Source organism: Mauremys reevesii, unplaced genomic scaffold, assembly GCF_016161935.1.
Source record: "Mauremys reevesii isolate NIE-2019 unplaced genomic scaffold, ASM1616193v1 Contig22, whole genome shotgun sequence".
Lineage (NCBI taxonomy): Eukaryota > Metazoa > Chordata > Testudines > Geoemydidae > Mauremys > Mauremys reevesii.
This window is the reverse complement of record NW_024100832.1, coordinates 374,656-397,528: the sequence shown is the minus strand read 5'-3', so window position 1 is coordinate 397,528 and position 22,873 is coordinate 374,656. Positions and strand designations below refer to the sequence as shown.

At 53.2% G+C, this 22,873-nt stretch overlaps 2 protein-coding genes across 3 annotated transcripts in view; both read right to left on the bottom strand.

Annotated features, from left to right (window-relative positions):
* LOC120393540 (gastrula zinc finger protein XlCGF52.1-like) overlaps positions 1–22,873 on the bottom strand; it is a 159,241-nt gene that overhangs the window by 123,642 nt on the left and 12,726 nt on the right. For both annotated transcript variants that reach the window (XM_039518162.1, XM_039518161.1), the window contains exon 2: positions 19,672–19,765. The gene's annotated coding sequence lies outside the window, so the exon portion shown is untranslated. The remainder of the gene's footprint in view (positions 1–19,671; positions 19,766–22,873) is intronic.
* Positions 6,154–17,004, bottom strand: LOC120393527 (zinc finger protein 436-like). The gene is made up of 5 exons (XM_039518115.1): positions 16,948–17,004; positions 15,328–15,454; positions 10,982–11,086; positions 9,440–9,541; positions 6,154–8,405 (listed from the first exon to the last, which is right to left on the bottom strand). The coding sequence occupies exons 1-5, from the start codon at positions 17,002–17,004 to the stop codon at positions 7,276–7,278; spliced, it is 1,521 nt and encodes a 506-aa protein (XP_039374049.1). The 3' UTR covers positions 6,154–7,275.

Below are 22,873 nucleotides of genomic sequence, written 5' to 3'. Positions count from 1 at the left end.
CATTGATCCTAGGGCCTAACAGGATTCAGGGCTTTTCCCCCATGGGAGTGGTCTGCCTCCTTCCCATGTCACTTCCCTTTCCCACAGGGAGGGAAACGCCCAGCCCCACCTCGCACTGAGAGAGTCGCGGATCAGGGCTCTATCATGACTGCAGCACCTTGGAGCAGGAGCCTGTTGTGCCAAGTGCTGAATAAGCTGAACACAAAGTCAGTCCCTGCTGTGCTGGGCTCAGGCTCCTGCTAGGCCGCTTGCCCTGTCATAGTGTTGGTGTCCCTAGGCCTAAGTAAACCAAAGTTGTGACTCTGGGCCTGAGTGAACCAAAGTTCTTCCATGCTGTAAACTTTAACCAGCCTAAGATGCTAATAAACAGCAAGCAAAACATGTAACAGTCAGCTTTTCTAGCAAACAGCTAGCAGCTGTAGCTTCACTCAAACTAGCAAAAGCGGTAGTGATAGAAAGGGGGAAAGTCTACATGCGTCTGGGCCGACAAGGCCAAAGATAAGCATGCGAATGGGAACTTTTCTAACACGCTGAAATGTAATGTTTAAAGTAACTGCTGTTGGGAAGGGAGGGGTGAGGGGGAAAACCAAACAAAAGGCTTACACAGACAGCTTAAGGTATAAATACTGGGACCCCGCCTGCGCGCGGGTGTGCAGGATTTGAGAATGCTTTTTCTCCCTGGCACCTTATTTGAGCTCAAATAAACTTGGTTTGCTTCTCCACCCTGGTGTGTTAATTAGTGCGACGCACTCCGGGCAACGAACCCCGCTGTTGCTCCTCCTCGGGCCCTTTGGGCCGGCAACAATAGGGAAGCACATGCTGGGGTTGCCACCTCTGAGACTAAAAACAAAAAACAGACCCGTCCTGGCTGATCCTGAGCCCACAACACTGCACAGCTGGCAGTGTGCACTGAGCAGCTGAGCAGGGTCCCAGCAACGATCCTGGGACAACCTGGCCTCCAGCAACGGTGACCAGATGTCCTGATTTTATAGGGACAGTCCCAATTTTTGAGTCTTTTTCTTATATAGGCTCCTATTGCCCCCCCACCCCGTCCCGATTTTTCACACCTGCTGTCTGGTCACCCTACCTCCAGCAGCCCTCTCCTCTCCCCAGCCACATCCTCCAGACGTCTCGCTCATGTATGCTAACTCCTGTCAGTCCACTGCTGCCTTCTCCACAGCTTTGTACGAGCAGAGAAGAAAGGGAGGGGGTACGTGGGCCACATCATTGCTACTAAATATATAACTAACCCAGGAATGTACATGAAACGTAAGCATGGGTGCCCTGCTTTGCCACTGCTGTGTAACGTACAGGTGGGAAGTGCCCGATTTTAAGGCCAGAAGGGGCTATTAGAACATGTTGTCTCACCTGCATGGCCCAGGCCAGAGAATTTCACCCAGTTACTCCTGTATAGTCTATTCCCGTCTAACGTATTCCCCAGTCCTATGAGCTGATGCACCTGTGCAGGTGGAACTGCTGGACTGGGGCCTTCGATTGTAAACCCCTTGATGCTTGGCTCCCCTTCTGTACTGAACTCAAGCGAGAGCCACCCCGTTTGCTCTCAGCAAACAACAGTAGTGGTTTTAGGAACAAACTTTATTTAAGACTCTTCCCATAGAAAAAAAAGGCTGAAGGATGTTAATGGTCAGCCTGTGAAATAAACAACGCTCCCTGGGTCAGCCAGTCATTTAAAGCTTTTTTACGTTTTCCTTTTATGAAAAGTCAGGCCAAGAGAAACAAACCACAAACATACAGGGGGGAACAGCTCTCATCTGACATACAGTGCCAAATAGATTGTACCTCAAACTCCCCAGGCAACACAAGTCCGTGGCCCAACAATAGATATAAAATTACATTAAAAACAAACTGTTAAAAGAACATTTAAGGTTGCAAAGTCAAGCACTGAAGTCAGGAAATGCCAAAATTAAGGTGTTCCAGCCACCTTAATTCTGTCTCCTCTATATCCCAGTCAGGCCATTTCTTTCTCCCCTGTTCTAGAAAGTCTGGATGGTTTTTCAAGGGAACAGCAGGAGGCACATCCTGTGCCAAATTTCAAGTCCCTGCTCCAAAGTATGAAGGCAGTAGAGCAGTAGAGCTTCTCAATGAAAAGGTTATACGAATATTTTAACATGGGCAAAACTGTCCTTTCCCCTAATCTCATTCTTGGAGATGGCGGAACTGTCTCATCTGAAACTTTCCCCAGTTGTTCAGCCTGAGACAAACGACCTGGCATGGAAAATGTCAGGCCCCATGGTTAAAGTCTGGCTAAGCTCCAAGCAACTGAACCCAGAGCCCAATAATGGACAGTGTTAGGCGAACTGTGCTATAGGTCAGGGAAGTCTATTTTTTGCCAAGGTCCAAATTTCTTGGTCAAGGTACAGTCAAGGCCCAGACGCCAGAGAAAATAATAAAATAAAATAACAAGTAAATAAAGATTCCGGGCTCCATTCAAAAGCATCTGGTGGTGTGGATTTGGCCCATGCTACAGGCAGCGCTACCAGCCGCACTTATAACAACAGCCATTTATCTTTACAAAAGACTTAAGATCAAACCCGGGGTCTGTCTAGTCTGGGATGCCGGCTCCAGAAATATCTGGTGCCTGCAGTTTCAGGAGACAATGCAAGAAACCCCCTAGTGGACAATGATAATCTTGTTTCATTTGACTGGATGATTTAGGTTTCTCACATTTCAGGATCCAATGGCAGTAATACTATCCATTTCTGTGTGGATAAAGAAAGTACGAAATAGCTTCAGTCTTCCACCACAGGGGGGTGCAGCAGTATAATTGCAGAGAACGGCGATCATGCAAAAATTAACAGAAAGGACAGAGAAATCATTAGTTCTTATGATCTACAGATTAGCTGGGAATAGCCATTGAAAGAAAGAAATACAATATTCAGTGTAAAACACAAAACAAAAGATACCAAGTGGGGAAATCTCAGGCCCTTGTCCACATGACAAGGACAACTGTGGGTTCTGGAATCATTTCCCAATGTCTCCATCCCACCTGCTCACAACAAATACAGTGGAGTTGTATTCATTCACCAGCTTTTTTCTAGTGTGAGGCCTGAGCTGAAGCAGTGAGCAAGCTTTGCTGATATAAAGCAAAGTCGGCAAAAGTCAGGCTGTGAGCAGACGTCAGGCTCTGCCTGCTCACAAGTTCATAGCATTTGGCAAGAACAGGGCTGATACTGCAGAAACACACATTCCTAAGAAGTGCTAGGCACAGAGCACTCACGCAAACACCCTCCGATATCAAGTGGTACCAGAACATCCTGATGTCAAGGATGGTACAGACACATTCCCCAAGGAGAACAGGAACACACTGACCCCTCCCAAAGATGAGGTCAGGATGACAGTGAGTAATAGAGAGGTTTTAATTGAACCAACATGTACAAGGTGCTGGGTAATAACTAGCGACGTCAGGGGGCAGTAACTAACAATAACAGAGGGGCAGTACTAACTTGTTTGTATCAGGGTAAAAAGATGGATCTCAGAGGGAGCATCTTTGTCCAGCTGAGGGGGAATAGAAAGTCCTACCGCTCACTGAGCTGTGTCCAGTGTCCCGGCATACGTGTCTTAATATCCTCGTAGAGTCTGACAGGTGCTATTACCATGCTCTGTCGACAATAAACCTGATGGGCCGGGCCGATTTATTTACCTGCCGTATCCGCAGGTTCAACCAATTGCAGCTCCCACTGGCCGCAGTTCTCCACTCCAGGCCAATGGGGGCTGCAGGAAGCGGCACGGGCCGAGGGAGCCTTGTCCTTCATTGGAATGCAGTCCATTGGAGTGGTGGAAGGTCAATGCACAGCGTTTTCCAAGGCTGGGAAAACTGGCAAAGAATTGCCCGTGCATTCCAGGATTGTCTGTGCCTGCAGAACGTGTGTTTTCCAACGCTGGCCTTCCTGTTAATCAGCTGCACACAAGACCAACACCAGAGCATGTAAACAAAACAAAATCAGCAGGAGAGTTGAAATTCTAATGGGACTTTTTGTGTTTTAGGGTGGCTCAGGGATATGATGTAAAAAGTTAAATAAAAGAGTGGGTTTTACACATACGACTGTTTTTGTTGTTAGTAAAGACACTTGACAAAGATAATATATATGTGGGGTAGATTGTGAATCATTAACAATTAAACATTTACCCGAAACAATTTTAATGGTTTGAACGTTTACTTTCTTAATGCTTTACATCCCTAATATGTTTGAGAGCTCTTTGATTTAAAAACTTTCCATTGGCGCCTGCTGGGTCTCTGAGAATCACAGGGCGTGATCCAGTTACACGTGGTGCATCAAACATATTCTGAAGGAGCTTTACGTAAAATCTAGGGTGGGATAGTCAATTATTTTTTGTCAAAGTCCAAATTTCTTGGGCAAGGTATAGTCAAGGTCCATACTTCAGAGAAAGTAACCAAAACCCAACAACAGCGATAAGTACAGTAGAAACTCAGGGTATGTTTACACTACAAAATTAGGTCAATTTTATAGAAGTTGATTTTTTAGAATTCGATTTTATACAGTCTATTGCGTATGTCCACACTAAGTGCATTAAGTCGGCAGAGTGCGTCCTCACTACCGCGGCTAGCATCGACTTACAGAGGGGTGCACTAGGGGTAGCTATCCCACAGTTCCCACAGTCTCCGCTGCCCATTGGAATTCTGGGTTAAGCTCCCAATGCCTGATGGGGCAAAAACTTTGTCGTGAATGGTTTTGGGTACATGTCGTCAGGCCTCCCTCCCTCCCTCCTTCCTTCCGTGAAAGCAACGGCAATTGTTTCGTGCCTTTTTTCCGGGGTCCTGTCCGCCGGACCGCTCAGCCCGCTGCCTGCCTGGATGATCTGAAGCCCAGTGGGCTGAGTGGAGCCGGCTCAGCCTGCTGCTAGTCTGGGGCTCCGTCCGCTGGCTCCTGCCAGCCGGGGTCCCGCTCAGCCCCACTCAGCTGGCAGACCTCAGTGAGGTCGATCAGGGGTGGCTGGACAGACATGGCTGTCCTCCTCATAGAGCACCGAATGGGAGTGACTCCAGGTCATTCTCTTCTTTAAGTTTCGTCTGATGGAGATTCAGTCCTGCCTGGAATATCATGCGAGCTGGAGGCTTCTGCCTCAGGCTGCTCTCCCAGCCGGCAGCACCGCATGGTCGCGCCTACCCCAGGCTGCCCCTTGCTCCCATGGCTCATGAAGCCTGCACAGTAGTAAGGAGCAGTTCAGCTTGTGCCATGACAAATCCAGAAGGAAGGGTCGCACTCTATGGGCCACGTTAAGGTTATTTCAGAGTCCTAGATAGCATTTAGTCCCTATAAAAGGCTTCATGAAAATTTCCCCCCGCCCTGCAACTCATCCCATGGAAAGGAGGGGATTTCAACCCACCTAAGGGCTCATTCACAAATGGCCGATGGGAGCTGGGAGCAGTTTTGGAAGATATTTGGGTTGGGTTCACAGATTTTAAACATTTAGGGGGAGTTCTCCTACTCGCCTGGGAGCAGGAAGTTGCACTGTGGAAACCCAGATGACCAGAGTGACTGTTCCTTATCCAGACTCTCTCTTCCCCAGCACCAGATCACCCCGAAATGGCACAATTTACATAGTCAATAAGGGAACCATCGACATCTCGCCCCTCGGGCCAAGTTCTGCTCTCACACTAAAGGACGGGGATCAATGGTGGAACTCTGACAGACTTGAATGGGAGCAGCACAGGGCGCCAAGTCTGGAGTAACCCCACTGACCGCCGTGACATCGCTCCGCATTTCCACAGGTCAAACCAAGTAGAAACAGGCCCAAGCCAGATGCTGCGCCAGGTCTGCCTCATTTGCTGCTGTCCAGCCCCACTGAAGACAATAGGGTGGGAGCCGTGTAACAGGGCCTGGTGCCTGTCCCGCCAGCTGCTTTTCTAGAGCAGGGTTCTCACAACCCTCAGAGTGCAGCCACCAACCCTCGCTGGCGGCCGCTCTCACAATTTTCCCTAAAATACTTCATTAACTTTTGGAAAAACAAATCAATATGCACAGACACGCGTCCAGATCATTGTCGTTTATTTATGTAGGGTTTTTGCAGACTCAATATTAAAAATGCTTTGAGCAGGGGGTTGGACTAGATACCTCCTGAGGTCCCTTCCAACCCTGAGATTCTATGAGTCTATGATTCTAATAATGCACAGCTGTCTCTATTCTTTACTGGGCCTAAACAGAATAGAAACACAAGGAGCTCTGCACGTTCTTGTCTTTTTTCTTGTTGTTTCTTTTGCTTTTTCGGTTGTTTTTTAGACTTGCTACAGAGTGAGTCTGTTGTGAGAAGTGCTAACAAACAACATACAAATATCACTTTTCCCAGCAGACTTACTCAGTCCCGGCAAGCCTGGGGACAAATTAAGCCCTGGATGGGGGAGTGGGCATGGAGACAGCGGGGGCCATGACGATGGGGCACGGGAGGAAGCAGCGGGGGCCAGGGTGACGGGGGTGAGCTCGGGGCCAGCGCCGGCCACCCCATGGCCAGGGAACGAAGCCTGAAGCGCCATGGCTGGAGCCCGCCACTTAAGGGCTGATGCCCAACCCCACTCCCCACAGGAAGGTGAGGAACTCACGGGCTGCCGGCTCCTCCAGCTTGTGTGTCTCCACATGGGGGCAAGGCCCAACCACTACTGACGGCCCCGAGGCGGGGCCAACGCTTTGCGCCCGCCCTCCCCATCCTATCACAGAATCATAGAATCTCAGGGTTGGAATCTCCAGGGCCTGGGCCACAAGAACGTACAGGGGAGTCGCACCTTACGTGGGGGTTAGGTTCTGAAGTCAGCGCGTGAGGCGAAAATCGCGTCTAGTCAAACGCTCATTGAGTGGAATGGCGGGCGGAATCGCCCGCACTACGGGTACAGTATTTAAATTGTTATTTCTCTCTTTTGTTTTGTTTTGCCGAGTGCGTATAGTTAAAATCGCATAAGTTAAATGCGCCTGTGATGCGACTCCACTGTAACTTACACTTGCTTGAGATGTCGGGGGCGGGGATCAGACCCTGGTGTAAGTGCTGTTGAAACCAATGGGATCTCAGTCCTGGAGATGCTGCCAGACAACACGTCGGCTGGGGTGGCTTGATCTAGCTCCCGCGGCTAGCCCCTTGCCCTGCTCCCTCCTGCGCTCAGCTCCCTCAGTTAGCACATCCGCTGACACTGGCTCCTGATTCGCACTGGCAGGAAGGGGAGCAGAACGTGGGTCACGGCCCAAGTGACGTGGCTCCATCACCCACCCCGATTTCCGGACCGGCTCACAGCAGCACCCCCATGATGGTTCATTCCTGGCCGGGCTGGGCCCGGCCGGCCGCTGGGAGCCGCTGCCCCAGGTGGGTCCGTTGGTGGGCAAGGAGGTTGGACACGTTGCTGAAGCTCTTGCCGCACTGGGCACAGGGGTAGGGGCGCTCGCCCGTGTGCACCCGCTGGTGCTTGGTGAGGTCCTGCTTCTGGCTGAAGCTCTTGTCGCAGTCCGTGCAGGGGTAGGGGCGCTCGCCCGTGTGCACCCGCTGGTGCTTGGTGAGGTCGTGCTTCAGGCTGAAGCTCTTGCCGCAGTAGGTGCAGGGGTAGGGGCGCTCGCCCGTGTGGGTGCGCCAGTGCGTGTACAGATTGGAGACCTGGCTGAAGGCCCGGCCGCAGTCGCTGCAGAGGTAGGGCTTCTCCCCCGTGTGGATGCGCCGGTGCGTCTTGAGCCGCTGGCTCTGCCCGAAGCTCTTGCCGCAGTCGGCACAGACGTAGGGCCGCTCGCCCGTGTGGATGCGCTGGTGGATGGTCAGCTTCTGCTTGTCCTTGAAGCTCTTGTCGCAGTCGGTGCAGGCGAAGGGCCGCTCGCCCGTGTGGATGCGCTGGTGCCGGACCAGCACCTGCTTCAGGGTGAAGCTGCGCCCGCAGAGGTTGCAGGCGAAGGGCCGCTCCCCGGTGTGGATGCGCTGGTGCTTGATGAGGTTGGAGACGTGGCTGAAGCTCTTGCTGCAGTCCGGGCAGGGGTAGGGGCGCTCCCCCGAGTGGGTTCTCTGGTGCTTGGTCAGGTCCCACTTCCTCCGGAAGCCTTTCCCGCACTCCGGGCACTTGTGGGGTTTCTCCTTCTTGGGAACGCTGCTCTCCTGCGCACCGGGAGGGGCCGTGCCATTGGCTCTCGGGGCACACACCGGGCACGGGCTCGGCCCCGCTCCCGTCTCAGGCCCTGAGCGCATATTTGGGGAGTTGCTAGAGCACCGGTCACACCCCCGCGTGGCCCCCAGCTCACTCTCCGGTCTCTGAGACCCACACGAGCTCCGGGAGGTCCCTTGCAGCTCAGGGCTCAGGACAGCGCCCTCTTCTGATCCCCAGAGTAACACCCTGTAGGGCTGCAGGGTCTCAGCCCCATCGTCCGGATGCTGCTCCTCAGAACTGCTCCTGGCCCTGCCATCTGCTGGGTGGAAAAGAGAGTCCAGAGATTATCCCTCAGGGAGGAGGGAGCACTAATACTCTGGGACCAAGCACCCCCCTTCTCCCAGGAGGCACTGCAGCTCCTGCAGGAAGTGGAGATGGGCCTGCGGATTTCAGCACGGAATAGACAATGGGCCAAAGTCATGCTGGGGTAACTCCATTAACTCCAATGCAGTTACCCCAGCGAGGCGCTGGCTCAGTGTGTTCTCGGGAAAGCGAATTTTCTCTTGTGATTGCCCCAGAGCTCCCAGTGCTGATCTGCCAGCCCCAGGCAATGGGCGTCTCCAGGGCGCAGGCCTCACCCGACAGGCGATTTGTGCCGCGTCTCCCAGCATCCGGTCAGTGCAGCAGCCACCGGGAGAAAGTCACCAACACTGCAAAGCACTGAGGGTCAGAGAGCAGGGAAGAGCCCAGCATGGGCAGACTCAGTGTGGGGGTGACCAGAGCGAGTTTCCCGGGGGCTCTCCGAACAGGCCCACCTGCTCCCAGTCAGGGGATTCAGGGAGAGCGAATCCAGCAAGAGTTTCCCCTAATCTTAACCACCTGAGTATTAAAAACAGCCTCCCCTGAGACCCGGCGCGGGGGTGTCTGACCCTGGACGGCAGCGCTGTGACGTTCCGTAAGGGACTGAAGGCGTCAGGGCTGTAGGGAGGAAACTGGGTGTGTAAGGGGAGGAGATGAAACCACCCACTGACTGGAGGGGCCGGGTTCTGCCCTGGGCGTGCGCCGAGTGGGAACGCCCAGTAGCTGCAGTGAGTGCAATGGAGAGAGTCTGGGTGAACAGCGTGGCAGCAGGGCACTATCCGCTCAGCAGCTGCATGCCCAGATCTCACCGCAATATCCCAGAGAGAGCAGAAGCCGGGTGGGCAAAGGGCTTGGCCTGGGAGGGGACAGAAGGCCGATGGGCACCTCCTGAGACACAACAAATCCTTCGGAGGAAGCTCGGGCGGCAGCTGGGACAGAGTCACTGCTCCCCACTGTGGAGTCAGCGCGGCTCCCAGGATCACTGCTGCTCACCTCGGCCGATGCTCTCGGGTCTCTCCCCTGCCACGGCGCACTGGAGGATGCTGGCCCATAACCGGCGCTGCTGCTCCCCGGAACCACTCAGGACATCGCCGCCTGACAGGTGGAAAAGAGAATCCAGAAATTGTCTCACAAGCTGCAGCCAAGAGGAAATGGCTCCTAACCACAAGCAGCGGGATGGGGCTAGGACATCCCCCCAGCTGGCACGCACAGAACCCCCAGCTCCTCGGAGCACAGCGGGGTGGTGGCGTCATTTGGGGAGGGCTGGATTGCAGCAGGGAGGAAGCAGAAACAAGGGGCCAAATCTCCCCTGCTGCACGCAGGTCCCACTGCATTCAAGGCTCCCCCGGGGCTGATGGTACCCCAGGAAGTCTGGTTCCTTGGCCAACCCCTTGCGAGTCCCTAATGGGGACCAGATATGCCGGGAAGGTGGCATCGCCCAGTCACACCCACCTGGGAGGACCCAGCCTACATCTTCCCCCCACAGCAGCCTGCGGCAGCATTCCCATGGAAGGGCCCCTATCTGAGGGCTGAGAACAGGACACCGTCGCTGCCCATACAGAGACTCTGCTGAGGATGAAGGCCCAGGAGCACCTACCCTCCCACCAGCAGGAGGCCAGGGCCAGCGAGCAGGCAGGGGAGAGTCCATGCTGGATGACTGGGATGTAAGATAACCAGACACAGGTCTGCACGGGCCCCCCACCCAGTCAGTGATCTTAAGGTAACGGAGCCCAGGGCCCTTCCCTAATCTCAGCCCCACGTGAACGAGGAACAGAGCCCTCAGCAGCCTGGGACGGGGTCTCTGCCCAGCTCTTCTCTCCAGAGTCCAGGCAGCACCGAGGGAGCTGGGCTGGGTGCTACTCACCTCGGCAGGGACTCTCCGGAGGCTCCCACACCAGGGACTCCTGCTGGGGGCTGACCCACGGCTCACAGCACTGCTCCTCCTCTGCTGGAGGGAACATAACCCAGATGCTACTTCCTAGGCCCGGGAAACACTCAGACCCCCCTGCAGTGGGGCCTGACCGAGGCAGCCCCACATCCTTCCCCCAGCATCTGCGTCTGTACGTCGCCCTGTCAGCACAGCGCTTACGGCGCTGCCTGGCTGCGGCCGTGCGGGAGGATGATCCCGCTTGGGAGGAGCAAACACTGGAAGTGTCCAGCAGGGCGGAAGGGGTGCGGGGGTGAAAGAGCCAGCACCCCACTAACAGCCCCCTCCCCAGGAGCTACCGAAACAGGAGAGCGTGTCAGGTCAGCGGACAATTCTCACTGAAATAACCATGGTCCACAGGGAGCCTGAAAACTGAGGAGCAAGGGGCTTGTGCTGGGGAGGGGAGGCAGGTGGGACAGGCCCAGACATGACACCTGGGCCGGAGGAAGCCGGGGAGAAAGGGAAGCCGGGGCAGCAGCCTGCGACGAGGTCACTGGACTCTGACCCTTACAGCCCCGTCTAACCATATGGTTCTACGATTCCGTGACTCCAGCGCCTCACTGCAGAGCAGGAGCCACGCTGAGGGAGCTGGGATTGCTGAGACTCACCCGGAGAGGGGCTCTCCCACGCCACGGGGCCCTGCGGGGTGTGGACCCACGGCTCTTCCCCACGCTCCAGCCGATACAAGAGGTCAGGCTTGGGGCCCGGGTAACCTGCGAGTGGGAAGAGACCGGGGCGGTCAGGGCTTGGAATACATGAACAGTTTTGTCTTGATTTCAGTGAACAGTTTGCCATCACCTGAACAATTGGTGTAAAACCCCTCAAGAGCGTCCCAGTTCGGAAATGGACAAGGACTAAGAGGGTGGATAGGAACAGACTGAAAGCTGTGGAAACGCCACAGAAGACACAATACGTTTATCACCTTGAAGTGTTCCTTTTAACTGACACCCCGCCAGTGAGACGAAAGGGCTCGTCACACCTCTCTGTGCCCCTACGTGCTGCAGGAGGGTGCGCAGATCCTGCATCTATCGACACCAAACGCCATTTGCTGCAGCGCTGCCCATTCACCTGGCTTGTTTAGAGCTCTCTGAGCAAGCGTCCGCCCGGGGACACTTGGGGAAGTGACAAAGGGCTTGTCTACACTTGAAATGCACCATTGCTGTGCATCAGCGTAGATGCCACCTGCGCCAACAGGTAATCCACCCAGCCGTAATCCATTGGCACAGGTAATCCACCTAGCCGAGACGCAGGCAGCTAGGTCAACGGAAGGATTGTTCCATCAACCTAGCGCTGTCTACACGGGGTTAGATTGGCTTAAGTACATCACTCAGGGGTGTGAATTTTTCACACCCCTGAACAACGTAGCTGGGGTCAACCTAACTTTTCAGTGTAGACCAAGCCTTAGTTTGCTGGAATTTACTCCTCCTCCGGATTAAATTACAATGAACTAAAGGCCCCGGACTCCTGAGTGAGACCATCCATATGGGAGTTTAACGTGATTTCATTTATGCCCATTGACTTCACACCTTTGGTGGATCTGTGACGCTGGCAGACTGGGTGCCAGCTCTTCCGAGGCCCCTGTGCCTCAGTGAACACTGACTAATGCATCCCGGGAAACCAGTCTGACTCACCAGTGTGTTGGTCTTGTTAAAACAGATATTAGAGTGATAAGAATGTGTTTAGACTTTATGAAATGCGCCTAGGATGCTGCATGTATAAATCTCACTTAAAACATTTGTATCCTATGTTATAAGGTAATATTTAAATATTTGCTCTAATGTAGCTATAAAAGTGTTTGCTATGAAGTTGGAAACCCTCCCAGTCAGGAGGGAAGCATTGCCGAGTACGAAATGCTAGTTTACCACAAGAGGTGTCTCTCCCGCCCAACAAAAGCAGCTCTGTGGACAGCAGGCAAACCCATGTGTAACATCAGTGGACAGAAGACTGTTGACTGCTCCCCCCATACCCACGGAGAGGAGACATGCACGTACGCTCGACCCATCAGTGGGAATTCTAGGGAAAGGTAACAAAAATGCCAGACCAGAAAGAACTTTATCTTTATGCTGCTTGGACTCAGGGCAAAGATCCCCAGCTGCTCAGGTTGCGTTAGCCCTAAAGGAGATATCGAGCTTGCTTCTTATAGAAGCTTCTATTTCCTTTTGAACTTCAGACGGTAACTCATTTCTGTGTGTGTCTGTTTACCTGCCTTAACCTTGTAAATAACTATTTATTTCCCCTAGTTAATAAACCTTTAGGTAGTTTATTACAGGAGTGGCTTCAAGTGTTGTCTTTGGACAACTTGACCTACAGGACTGGGAGTAACCTGAATATTGGTGAGAGTTTTGGTGTAGGGGACGCTCTATCCCCAAGCAGCAAAGAGTCCTGTGGCACCTTATAGACTAACAGATGTTTTGGAGCATGAGCTTTCGTGGGTGAATATCCACTTCGTTGGATGCATGACGTGCATCTGACGAAGTGGGTGTTCACCCACGAAAGCTCCTGCTCCAAAACATCTGTTAGTCTATAAGGTGCCACAGGATTCTTTGCTGCTTTTACAGATCCAGACTAACATGGCTACCCCTCTGATACTCTATCACAAAGGCAGGCTTGTCTGGATGGCCAGACAGACAGCGTGACCAAGGGGACTGTCGGTGACTCCAGGCCTGAGGCGTTCACACTTGTCACTTGAGGGGTGAAATCTAAGTATTGAACACAAGCAATTGGGGGTTTATGCCACCCACGTTCATGAGCCATTCCAGACAGCCTGACAGGATCCACCTTAGCTGTTCTGACTGTCCCTATGCAGACATGGCCCGCAGGTCCTCACAGCCCTCTCTGGTCTTCAGTAATGTACCTCTGTGCCATCTGCGCACCTTCCTTTCTGGAGCAGTGAACACCCCAGGACCTGCTAGAGAACCTCCCGGCCCCAGCTGTTACCTTCTGTCATGATGGAAATGGACCACAGAATCCCACTCCTGGATTTCCAGCTCCTTGCTGGTTGCTGAGCCATGCCAATACTTTGTCCCCCAGGCTCTGGGAGCTGGCAAGAGCCACTGGGGGTCTGTTGTAAGTCTGGCTCAGGAAGGGCTGGCCCATAATAAGTAGCATTATTGGTGTGTCTCACAGAACCGGAGTCACTCCTTGGTCTGCGTGCACACTGACAAGCCTTCGCTGCGTTACAGGTGGGAGAAGCCTTACAGTATGTGACAAAAGGGACAGGGAGCTGCCATGTGAGGATGGTGGAGAAATTCTTGGGGTTAGGACATAAGGAATATGAAGTGGGGGGCATTTTCTACAGGTCACCATGATGGCACGACGAGAGAAAGAGAAAAAGTTCCTGCACCAAGCCCCAGTCCACACACCTCTGTAGCTGTGGGGGATCTGAATTACCCAGATATCTGCTGCGTAATAAATACAGCCAAGCAATCATCCTCAAACAGGTCTTCTGAATAAGGCAGCTTATGATCCTGGCTGTAGAGTTTCCAATCAAACAGGAGAGGCCATCCTGGGTCTGCTTCCTAATTCTAAGGAGGAACTGACTGAATGTAACAGGAAGGCTTGAAACATACCACCATAAAATGCCTGAATTTATCCTAGTCGAACAGATTCACACGGGGCCTTATCCAAAGCCCACTGAAACCAACGAGCGTCTTTCCGTTGACTTCAAGGAGCTCTGGGGCAAATCCAGAATGCGGCACTCTTTTGCAGGACGATTCACGGGGTAGAGATGACTCGTGAGAAAGGACTACAGGATTAGAGGGGCAGTGGGAGGAAGTAGGGACATGAGCCAGTGCGGAAGACGACAAGATAATTAAGGCACAACAGAGCACAGCTCCTCTGAAAAGAATAATGTAAGAAAGAAAAAGCGGGCAAAGCTTCCTTCAGGAGGGACTGTTCCCGATGCAAGGGTCTGTGCTAGAAACAGAGCGAGGAGGCGACTGAACAGAAAATGCACGGTGCAGAGAAAATAAGAGCAGTAAAGAGGCCAAATGAATTAATGCAGATGAAGGGCAATGGTGAAGAGAACGGCTTTTACGAGTGTGTCATGGAAAAAAGCACAAGGGGGAACCATCAGTAAAGAAAACCAAAATGGCCACGGTACTCACTCCTTTTGGAAATCGTTCTTCAAGAAGAAAAATCAAGACATCTGAACAACCTGTAAGGACGGGAGACCCAGTAAAAATAACCATGGATCTAGAACCGGTGAGAAAACACTTGGAAAAGATACACCTATCCAGATCAGCCTGGATGGGTGGGAAGGCACCCTAGGGTACTACGGGAATTAGCTAGCCAATTTACTGGCCATTGCTTGTGAAGAGTCGTGAGCAGATGGACAGGTAACGAGATGGCAGAAAAGCAGTTTGGTGCCGATTTTCAAAATGTACAGAGACGACACTGAAAATATGCAGGTTATTAATAGCGTAATAGACATCCATGCATAGGCCAGAATCCTTGACATAACTCAGGCTTCAGCCTATAGCAGCAAATGCTGCTTTTGTGTTTCACACACAGACGTAGGCTGGGTAACTGCAATGGCTACTAGCTAGGCCTAACCACAAACCTCGCACAGTTGTGAAGTGACTGGCCGGTGAGCGCACCCTGTTTGTCTTGCCCCTGACAAGCAGCCTATTATCCAGTTTTTTGAAACCTCACCTAGGGAGATGACTGTGACATCTGGAGAGAGAAAACAGCAGCAGCTGTCATAACACCTTGAGTGAGTCACCCGCACGACCTCCACAACTTGAGCAGTTGGTCATCCCTGCAAGTGTGAAGCAGAGCTGGGGAACCCACCCTCATGCCAGAGTGTTCATTACACAGACTTTCAATGGTTTTAAATCAGCCGCTTGCTTTGCTGGGGGCGGCTGGGATTCTGAACGCAGATCAAACGTGCTAACTGAAGCCCCAAAACAGAGCCCACACACGTCTCAGCAAAAGAACAAAAAGAGCTCTTTACCCAAAGAAAGCAGCATTTCATAGTTCTCCGTCATCACCTCCCGGTACAGCTCCTTCTGCCACTCCGCAAACATGTCCCACTCCTCCCGGGAGAAATAGACCGCGACGTCATCAAATACCACTGGCACCTGCAATCACAAGCATTCCACGCTAGCGCTGCCTGCAGCCCCGAGTCCCAGCAAAAGGGTTTCTAGGGGGGAAATTCACCCCTGTGCAGAAGGCCAGCACAGGACCCAAGCCTCATGTCAGCCCCAGCTCTGTGAAAAATTCACAGAAATAACCCACAGAAAATCTCTCTCAACGGGGTTATCCATCCCCGTGTAACTCAGCCAGACTGGGGGATCACAGTGGGCCCTTCTGGACTTGGAGTCTATGAAAAAAACATGCAACATCAGCACCAAATGCAGCCTGGAGCAAGTAGGTTCAACCCACAGTGGTGATGTAAATGGTAGCATGGGAGGCTAATAGAATGGGTGTCCTGGTCTAGCCCGGGCTAGCTGCCAGTCAGGTGTGCGGGATGAGGGTAATGCACCTGCCAAACTGGCCGAAGAGGAATTATTCTTGTTCAGCCTTTGTCCATAGCTATCCGTGTGCATGGCAGCCCCCACCCCTATGGAAACCCTGGGCTGGGGCACGGCAGCTGCAGTAAATTCGAGCAGCCCGACTCTGTGCTTTACCGGCTCCTATATCACTTTTGTACAGGTGTAAATACTGAGAAACTGCACTGAAGCCAATGACGTTACACAGGTGTAACCTATATCACAACCTGGCCGATGAGCAGTTCCTGGTCCCACTGAAATCGGTGGCAAAATCGCCAAGTGGTTGCAGGAATTGGCCGGAAGTCCCCAGAGCGTTTGCCAGAGCCAGGGTGCAAAAGGAAAACGTCACTAACGTGAGTGATAAATGAAGTACACACAGGGCGGGGGGAGGGAGGATGCTGAATGGATGCTCTGCACCACTACAGCCCAGGGTCCCTGCAGTCAGCCCGAAACAATGGGTGAAATCCGGATTCTACTGAAGACAAGGGAGGTTTTGCACTGACTTCAGTGGGGCCAGGCTTTCACAAGGCAGCTCTAAGATAGGCGTGAGCTATCCCGGCTCACTGCAGTGTGGTCATCAGGAAGCCGGTCTGGGGACTATTGAAATATCCACATTGTTCACAGCACTGAAACCTGCTCAACAGCCCACCCTTATCAGGTAACGGCCTGGCTCACGCTGCTCACCCAGACAGAGAAACATGGGCTTGTGCTTGTCTCTGCTTTTATAATGAAGCATAACACAGACCTGTTCACACTGGGGTTGTATTTGGGGCTTGTCTGCCCTGGGTCTCCGGGAATGCTCTGTGGCTGACTGGAGAGCTAGGGGGCTACTTATTGAAAGTGCTAAAGAACGTGCCCATTGCATGCTCTGGGCACATGAACAAAAGCAATAAAAACTGCATCACAATTTACAAGTAGGACCCAATGGCCCAATAACAAAGACCCTGCTAAGCCCCACAACCTCTCACAGCGCCCCTCATCCACCATGCAATATTCCCTCCTCCCTGGAGACCTGGCACATGGCCCCGGCTGCTGAGTGCACGGAGCGCCACACACCGCAGAGCCCTGTTCCCAGGCCATACTGTCTGCACATGGCCCCGGCTGCTGAGTGCACGGAGCGCCACGCACCGCAGAGCCATGTTCCCAGGCCATACTGTCTGCACATGGCCCTGGCTGCTGAGTGCACGGAGCGCCACACACCGCAGAGCCCTGTTCCCAGGCCATACTGTCTGCACATGGCCCCGGCTGCTGAGTGCACGGAGCGCCACACACCGCAGAGCCATGTTCCCAGGCCATACTGTCTGCACATGGCCCTGGCTGCTGAGTGCACGGAGCGCCACACACCGCAGAGCCCTGTTCCCAGGCCATACTGTCTGCACATGGCCCTGGCTGCTGAGTGCACGGAGCGCCACACACCGCAGAGCCATGTTCCCAGGCCATACTGTCTGCACATGGCCCTGGCTGCTGAGTGCACGGAGCGCCACACACTGCAGAGCCATGTTCCCAGGCCATACTGTCTGCACATGGCCCTGGCTGCTGAGTGCACGGAGCGCCACACACCGCAGAGCCCTGTTCCCAGGCCATACTGTCTGCACATGGCCCTGGCTGCTGAGTGCACGGAGCGCCACACACTGCAGAGCCATGTTCCCAGGCCATACTGTCTGCACATGGCCCTGGCTGCTGAGTGCACGGAGCGCCACACACCGCAGAGCCATGTTCCCAGGCCATATTGTTGGTGCCATTAGGCATATCCCTAGATAACTCAGGAGGGTAGAAAAACCACAGTATTAATGAAGCTTTTCTGTACCAGGCCTGAATGGACCAAAGTTATTTTATGCTTGTCCAAAGTGCTTCCATATTAAACTCTGATTGAACTCCCAGGCTAGTATTGAGAATGGAATGTGTAACAGCTTCTTATCAGTGTAAGACACCAGAAGATAGGGCCCCTTTTTACTACTTGTGTTTAGTTTAGAAAGAGGGGAGGGGAGACAAGGTAATAAATTCAGAAGTAAACCAAGGTAACAGCCTTGAAAAGTTACGAGATGAATTGTCTGCTGTCAAGGATGATTTAATTGTTAACTATACACTGTATGTACTATATAGTAGGGGGGAGGAGACTAGTGGGGGGTAATGAGGATGCCTTGTTGAAGTCATGTATAAGAAGACACACACAGCTTGTATCTTTGTGCAGGATTTGAGATTGTAATATCTCCCTGGCACCTTACTTGGGCTCAAATAAACTTTTTCTGCATTCTCCACCCTGGTGTGATAATTAGTGCGACGCACACCGGGCAACGAACCACTGTTTGCTGCCTCAGGCCTTTTGGGCCGGCAACACACTGACATGCAGGTTTTACCAGGCTCAGCATTCTGCATGGTGCTGTCCTCTGATCTCTCTGGCACCGCCCTGCACAGCAGCAGGGTCACAGGACCTTCCACCTGCTCCTGCTCCTCAGACCTGCTTCTGCAGCCACCCTCTGCAGGAAGGATCCCGATGCGATTCCTTGGGGAAGGGGAAGCACCTATACGGAGGGAGGCAGGGGAGCCCTGCTGGGGACAGCTTGTGTCTGGGGCAGAGAAGGTGGCCAGGGGCCTGGCAAATAGCCCCATGGGGTAACCCCAGGGGCACAAACCCCAGTCATTGCATTTGTGCTCCCAGTCCCCCTGAACGGCATGAGCAGCCTGAGCTCACCCCACCTCACACATCACTGTGCAAGGAGAGACACACGGGGACACTGAGGCAGGGGGTGCGTGTGACCCAAGGGGGATCCCCTCTTCCTGCCAGCTGGCAAAGGGGGTTACCAGAATCTCCTGACTCTGGGCTGTACATTCTGGTTCACCACAGAATGTCACGTGAGCTCTCAGATGAAGGCCGGTGTCACACTGGTTATTACTATCCTGGCGAAATGTACAGACCGAGGCTGTGCTAGGAGTTATGTCTAGACACTGAAAGTACGTTTTCAGAGCCTGCACCGGGGCTCTGGCTTTTCCAGCACAGGCAGCGTGTGTGCTTGAGAACTCTCACGCTGAGGGACAAGCCAAGTGAACAGCCCAGAGCGCTGGGAATGGCCTGGGAGTGGAGGAAGCCACATAGACACCAGCCAAGCCACGACAAACCCTGCGGCAGGAATCCAGGGCTGCAGCCTGGGATGGGGTCTCTGCCCCGGCTCTTCACTCTGGGGCCTGTGCAGCGCCGAGGGAGCTGGGATGGGGGTTACACATCTTGGCACGTGCGCTCCGGACTCTCCCACACCATGGAGTCCTGCTGGGGGCTGGCCCCCAGCTCTGCCCCTTGTTCCGGGTCTGGAACCTCCATAGGCTGTTGGTGGGGAACGGTCAGGGGCCATTGGGTGTGTTCCCACTCACAGAGATCTTGTTACAGAGCACTGGGAGGGACTGACCAGCCGGAGGGGTGGGCAGCTTCAGGCCGGCTTCACCCACAAACCACAGGAGGAAACAGAGCCCGGCCCTCGGGAACGAACTCCCAATTGACCAGACACACCCGGCCTGAGCTGCTCATTTTAGGTTTCCAGCCCCCCATCCCGCAGCTCAGTGGCCCAGAGGAAGCTGCTGCGATGGATGCGTCAACAGCCCCTGCCTCCCACTGCCCCACTCCTCTCTGCTCAGACTCCTGGGGGACAGGGGCTGGGGGTTACTCAGTAGGATCATCAGAGTCTCAGGAAAAATGTGGCTCAGGAGAAACCCCAAAGGAGCCTATAGGAATCAAATGGAGGTTCGGGGTCACAGAGTCTCGGCTCCTCACAGCTCAGCCAGAGCTCAGTGACAGAAGGAAAATCACTATTTACCCAGCAGAGCAGTGTCCCGTAGTTCTCCAGCATCACATCCCAGTACAGCTCCTCTGCCAGCATCTCCCACTCCTTCCAGGAAAGTCACCCGGCCCTGCAATCACAAACGTCCACGCTCAGCCCCTGCTGCTCCCACCTCCTGCCCCCAGCCTCAGCCTCGTGTGTGTGAGTCGCGGCGATCCCACGTCCCAGCAGGGCTAGCCCGGGGGTTTATCCACTCCCTGCAAACAGCCACCTGAGCTGGGGCCGCTTCAGCCAGTGCCCTGGGTCTGTGTCCATCTGTAACCACAGAGTCAGGAGCCCAGCTCCCTCCCGCCGAGGCTGCGCGCGGAGGGGAGGCGAGGCTCAGAGCGGCTCTACAAAGACAAGCCAGGGCCGGGGATTGACCCCAGCGGGTTGCTGCTCACCCCTTCCAGAGAGGCGGGGGGACCCGGTCAGGACAGAACCACTGGGGAATCGCCCCCGCCCGTGTCACTGAGCGCAGCAAACTGTCAAAGAGGAGACACTGGGAGAGCCTCCATCACTTTCCCTGTTGATGGGGTTGGTCCCTTTGCCTCACTCAGCTCAGGCAGCGAGTGTGGATGGGTTAGTGCCCCTCCCCCAGTTCCCGGCACTCGCTCAGGTCTGTGGGGTTTGGGCTCCCCACGCTGTGGGAGACATTAAACAGCAGCAAACAGCCTTTGCCCCTCTGCTCCCCCCACCCCTGGGGCACCAGAAGTGTCACTAAGAGACTCCCCCATGGAGCACCATCTCCCCTCCACGCAGGCCCCAGTGGGGAGGGTCAGAGCACCCCTGTGACTGCTTAATGCAGGGGGCAGGGGTCTCTGGAGAGGGGCGATGGGCCCCAGAGCCAGTGAGAAAAGCCCTTCTGGGGAAAGTTACAGGAAAAAACCTTTAATGAAAGGCAACTCTGAAGGGTCAAAGGTCAGGGCCCTGAGCGGGGGCAGCCCCCCCCATCCATTCCTGGGGCTGGAGGCTTTCCCACAGCGTGTGCACTGCACTCAGCGGGGACCGGGCCTGCCACATGCACGGCCCGGGGTGGGGAGCTGGTTAAGCACAGGAACCAGGGGGGCCCAGCTGAGCTTCCCACCCCCTTGGGAAGGCCCCTCATTGCTCCTCCGTGGAGGCTTCACTTCTCCAGCCTCAGGTCCCACTTCCTCGCAGGCCTAACCCAGAGCTCCCCTCGGCCAGGCCAGACACCGACTCCTGCCCCTGCCCGGCGGCGCCCGGCCTGGCGTTTCTGGCAGGTGCTGCAGCCCCTCTGCAAGCCAGGCCGGGCCACTAACCCCTGCCTGCTCTGGGGCTCACACACCCCATCACACCCCTCCTCAACCCTGTGACACAGGTGCTGGGCTCCTTCCTTCACGCCTGCCCCTTGCACCGTCTCCCTCCCCCCTGTACCCCACAGCCTCCCTGTCCGACATCGTGTTCACCAGCGCCCCGGCTTCCATCGCTTCTTGCCAGCCAGGGTGCAACCCGGCTTCAGTCAAGCTAGAAAGAGTGGGAGCCAGGGGCCATCTTTACTAGGGGCAAAGTTCAGATCGAAATAACCTTTGGAAGATGAATAGTTTTCATGACTATGTATGAAAACTATATGCTCACTAATCCTCACTAATCCTCACTATTTTTTGTCAAAATAATTTGCATAATACTTTGAACACTAAATCATTTGTACATGTCTTGTTGTTAAACATTTACTGATAACTATGTCAGTAACGCTGTATTGAATAAATGGACAGATCCACTTTTATTTCTCAACATGTTGTTAATATAGGTGATTGTTGTACAATGTTCTGTAAATAATTCTGTAGAAACTTGTTTGAAATAAAATTTAATAGAAATTCAGTTAAGTACCAAACCACACATTACATTAGCAGTATTCCTTCGTTGTAAGATTCCATAGGGCAATCACCACTTGTTTCCCCACTGTAAGGGCAGCTCTCACCTTGCTGTTTCTGTGCTGGGGGAGTGGGCCGAGCTGAGCATGCAACTCTAGGAATGAACTTCTGCATCTAAAAGTTCTAGAACCACTGATTGTCCCACCACTCATTAGACAGGCTCAAAACTGCCACTCCACCAAATGTGGTTGTTCCATGAATAGCCTCTGCATTTATTTTCCAGTTATCCTCAGTTGACTCTTTGAATGCTGAGTCTTTGGGAATATAGCACTAGAATGCCTAGCCAGAGTGCAGCACATTTTTGCCAATACAACTCAACGCTATGCAGACATCACGCCAGCAGAAGTGGCAGAGTGTAAAATGCACTTGACCAAAATAGTTTTGGCAGTGTCACCATGACAACAGAATTTTTACCACTGCCACTTTCTTGTGCAACTTTTTAGAGAGACAGGCTTGAAAGTCTTCACCTAACACTCTATATTATATTAATGAGCGTGATAAAGTTAAAGAGTTTGGAGGTTATATGACTCTTTGGGGGATTGTTGTACATATAGCAGTAGCTTCATAAAATGGAATATTAATAAAACAATTTAATTATGAACATTTGGAGAATCTGCCTATGTACAGTTTACAAATTGTTTGATATTGGGGACCCTGTGTCAGATTGCAAACTCCATTTTGAATGTGGGTCTTTTAGCCTCTGTTTTTTTACCTCCATCTTGGACTAAAATTCCAAGTGGTGAGGGCCTGGGGCTATCAATGATAGGCTGTGAAACTTTGATGATCATTTAAATGGAGCTCCCTGGGACAAAGCAAGGGCTACCATCCAGGCTAAACTAGCTTTTCACCATCTAAATTCTAGGAAACGCAGCAAAGAGTCTTGTGGCACCTTATAGACTAACAGACGTTTTGGAGCATGAGCTTTCCTGGGTGAATATCCACTTCGTCGGATGCACCCACGAAAGCTCATGCACCAAAACGTCTGTTAGTCTATAAGGTGCCACAAGACTCTTTGCTGCTTTTATAGATCCAGATAACACGGCTCCCCCTCTGATACTTAAATTCTAGGAGTGATGGTAACTAAGCAACAGAATCTGTGGTCAGGTACTTTCATTAGCTGATGAGGCTGATTGGGAGTCACCTGACAAAGAAGCGGGAGATAATAAAAGAGGGTTTCTGACGAATCCTGGGGAGGGGGGCAAGAGAGAAAGGACTACAGATACTCCATGATTCAGGGGAGAAACCATGTGCATGAGGGCAGAGAGAGGAAGAATCCTGAACTAGAGGACTCTGACCTAAGACCA

Coding starts and splice junctions, on each gene's coding strand:
- LOC120393527 (XM_039518115.1), bottom strand. CDS start 17,004: ATGGCTCTGCGGTGCGTGGCGCTCCGTGCACTCAGCAGCCGGGGCCAT. Junction 15,455..16,947: donor GCCGGGGCCATGTGCAGACA/GTATGGCCTGGG, acceptor TTGTGATTGCAG/GTGCCAGTGGTATTTGATGA. Junction 11,087..15,327: donor TGAAATGCTGCTTTCTTTGG/GTAAAGAGCTCT, acceptor TCCCACTCGCAG/GTTACCCGGGCCCCAAGCCT.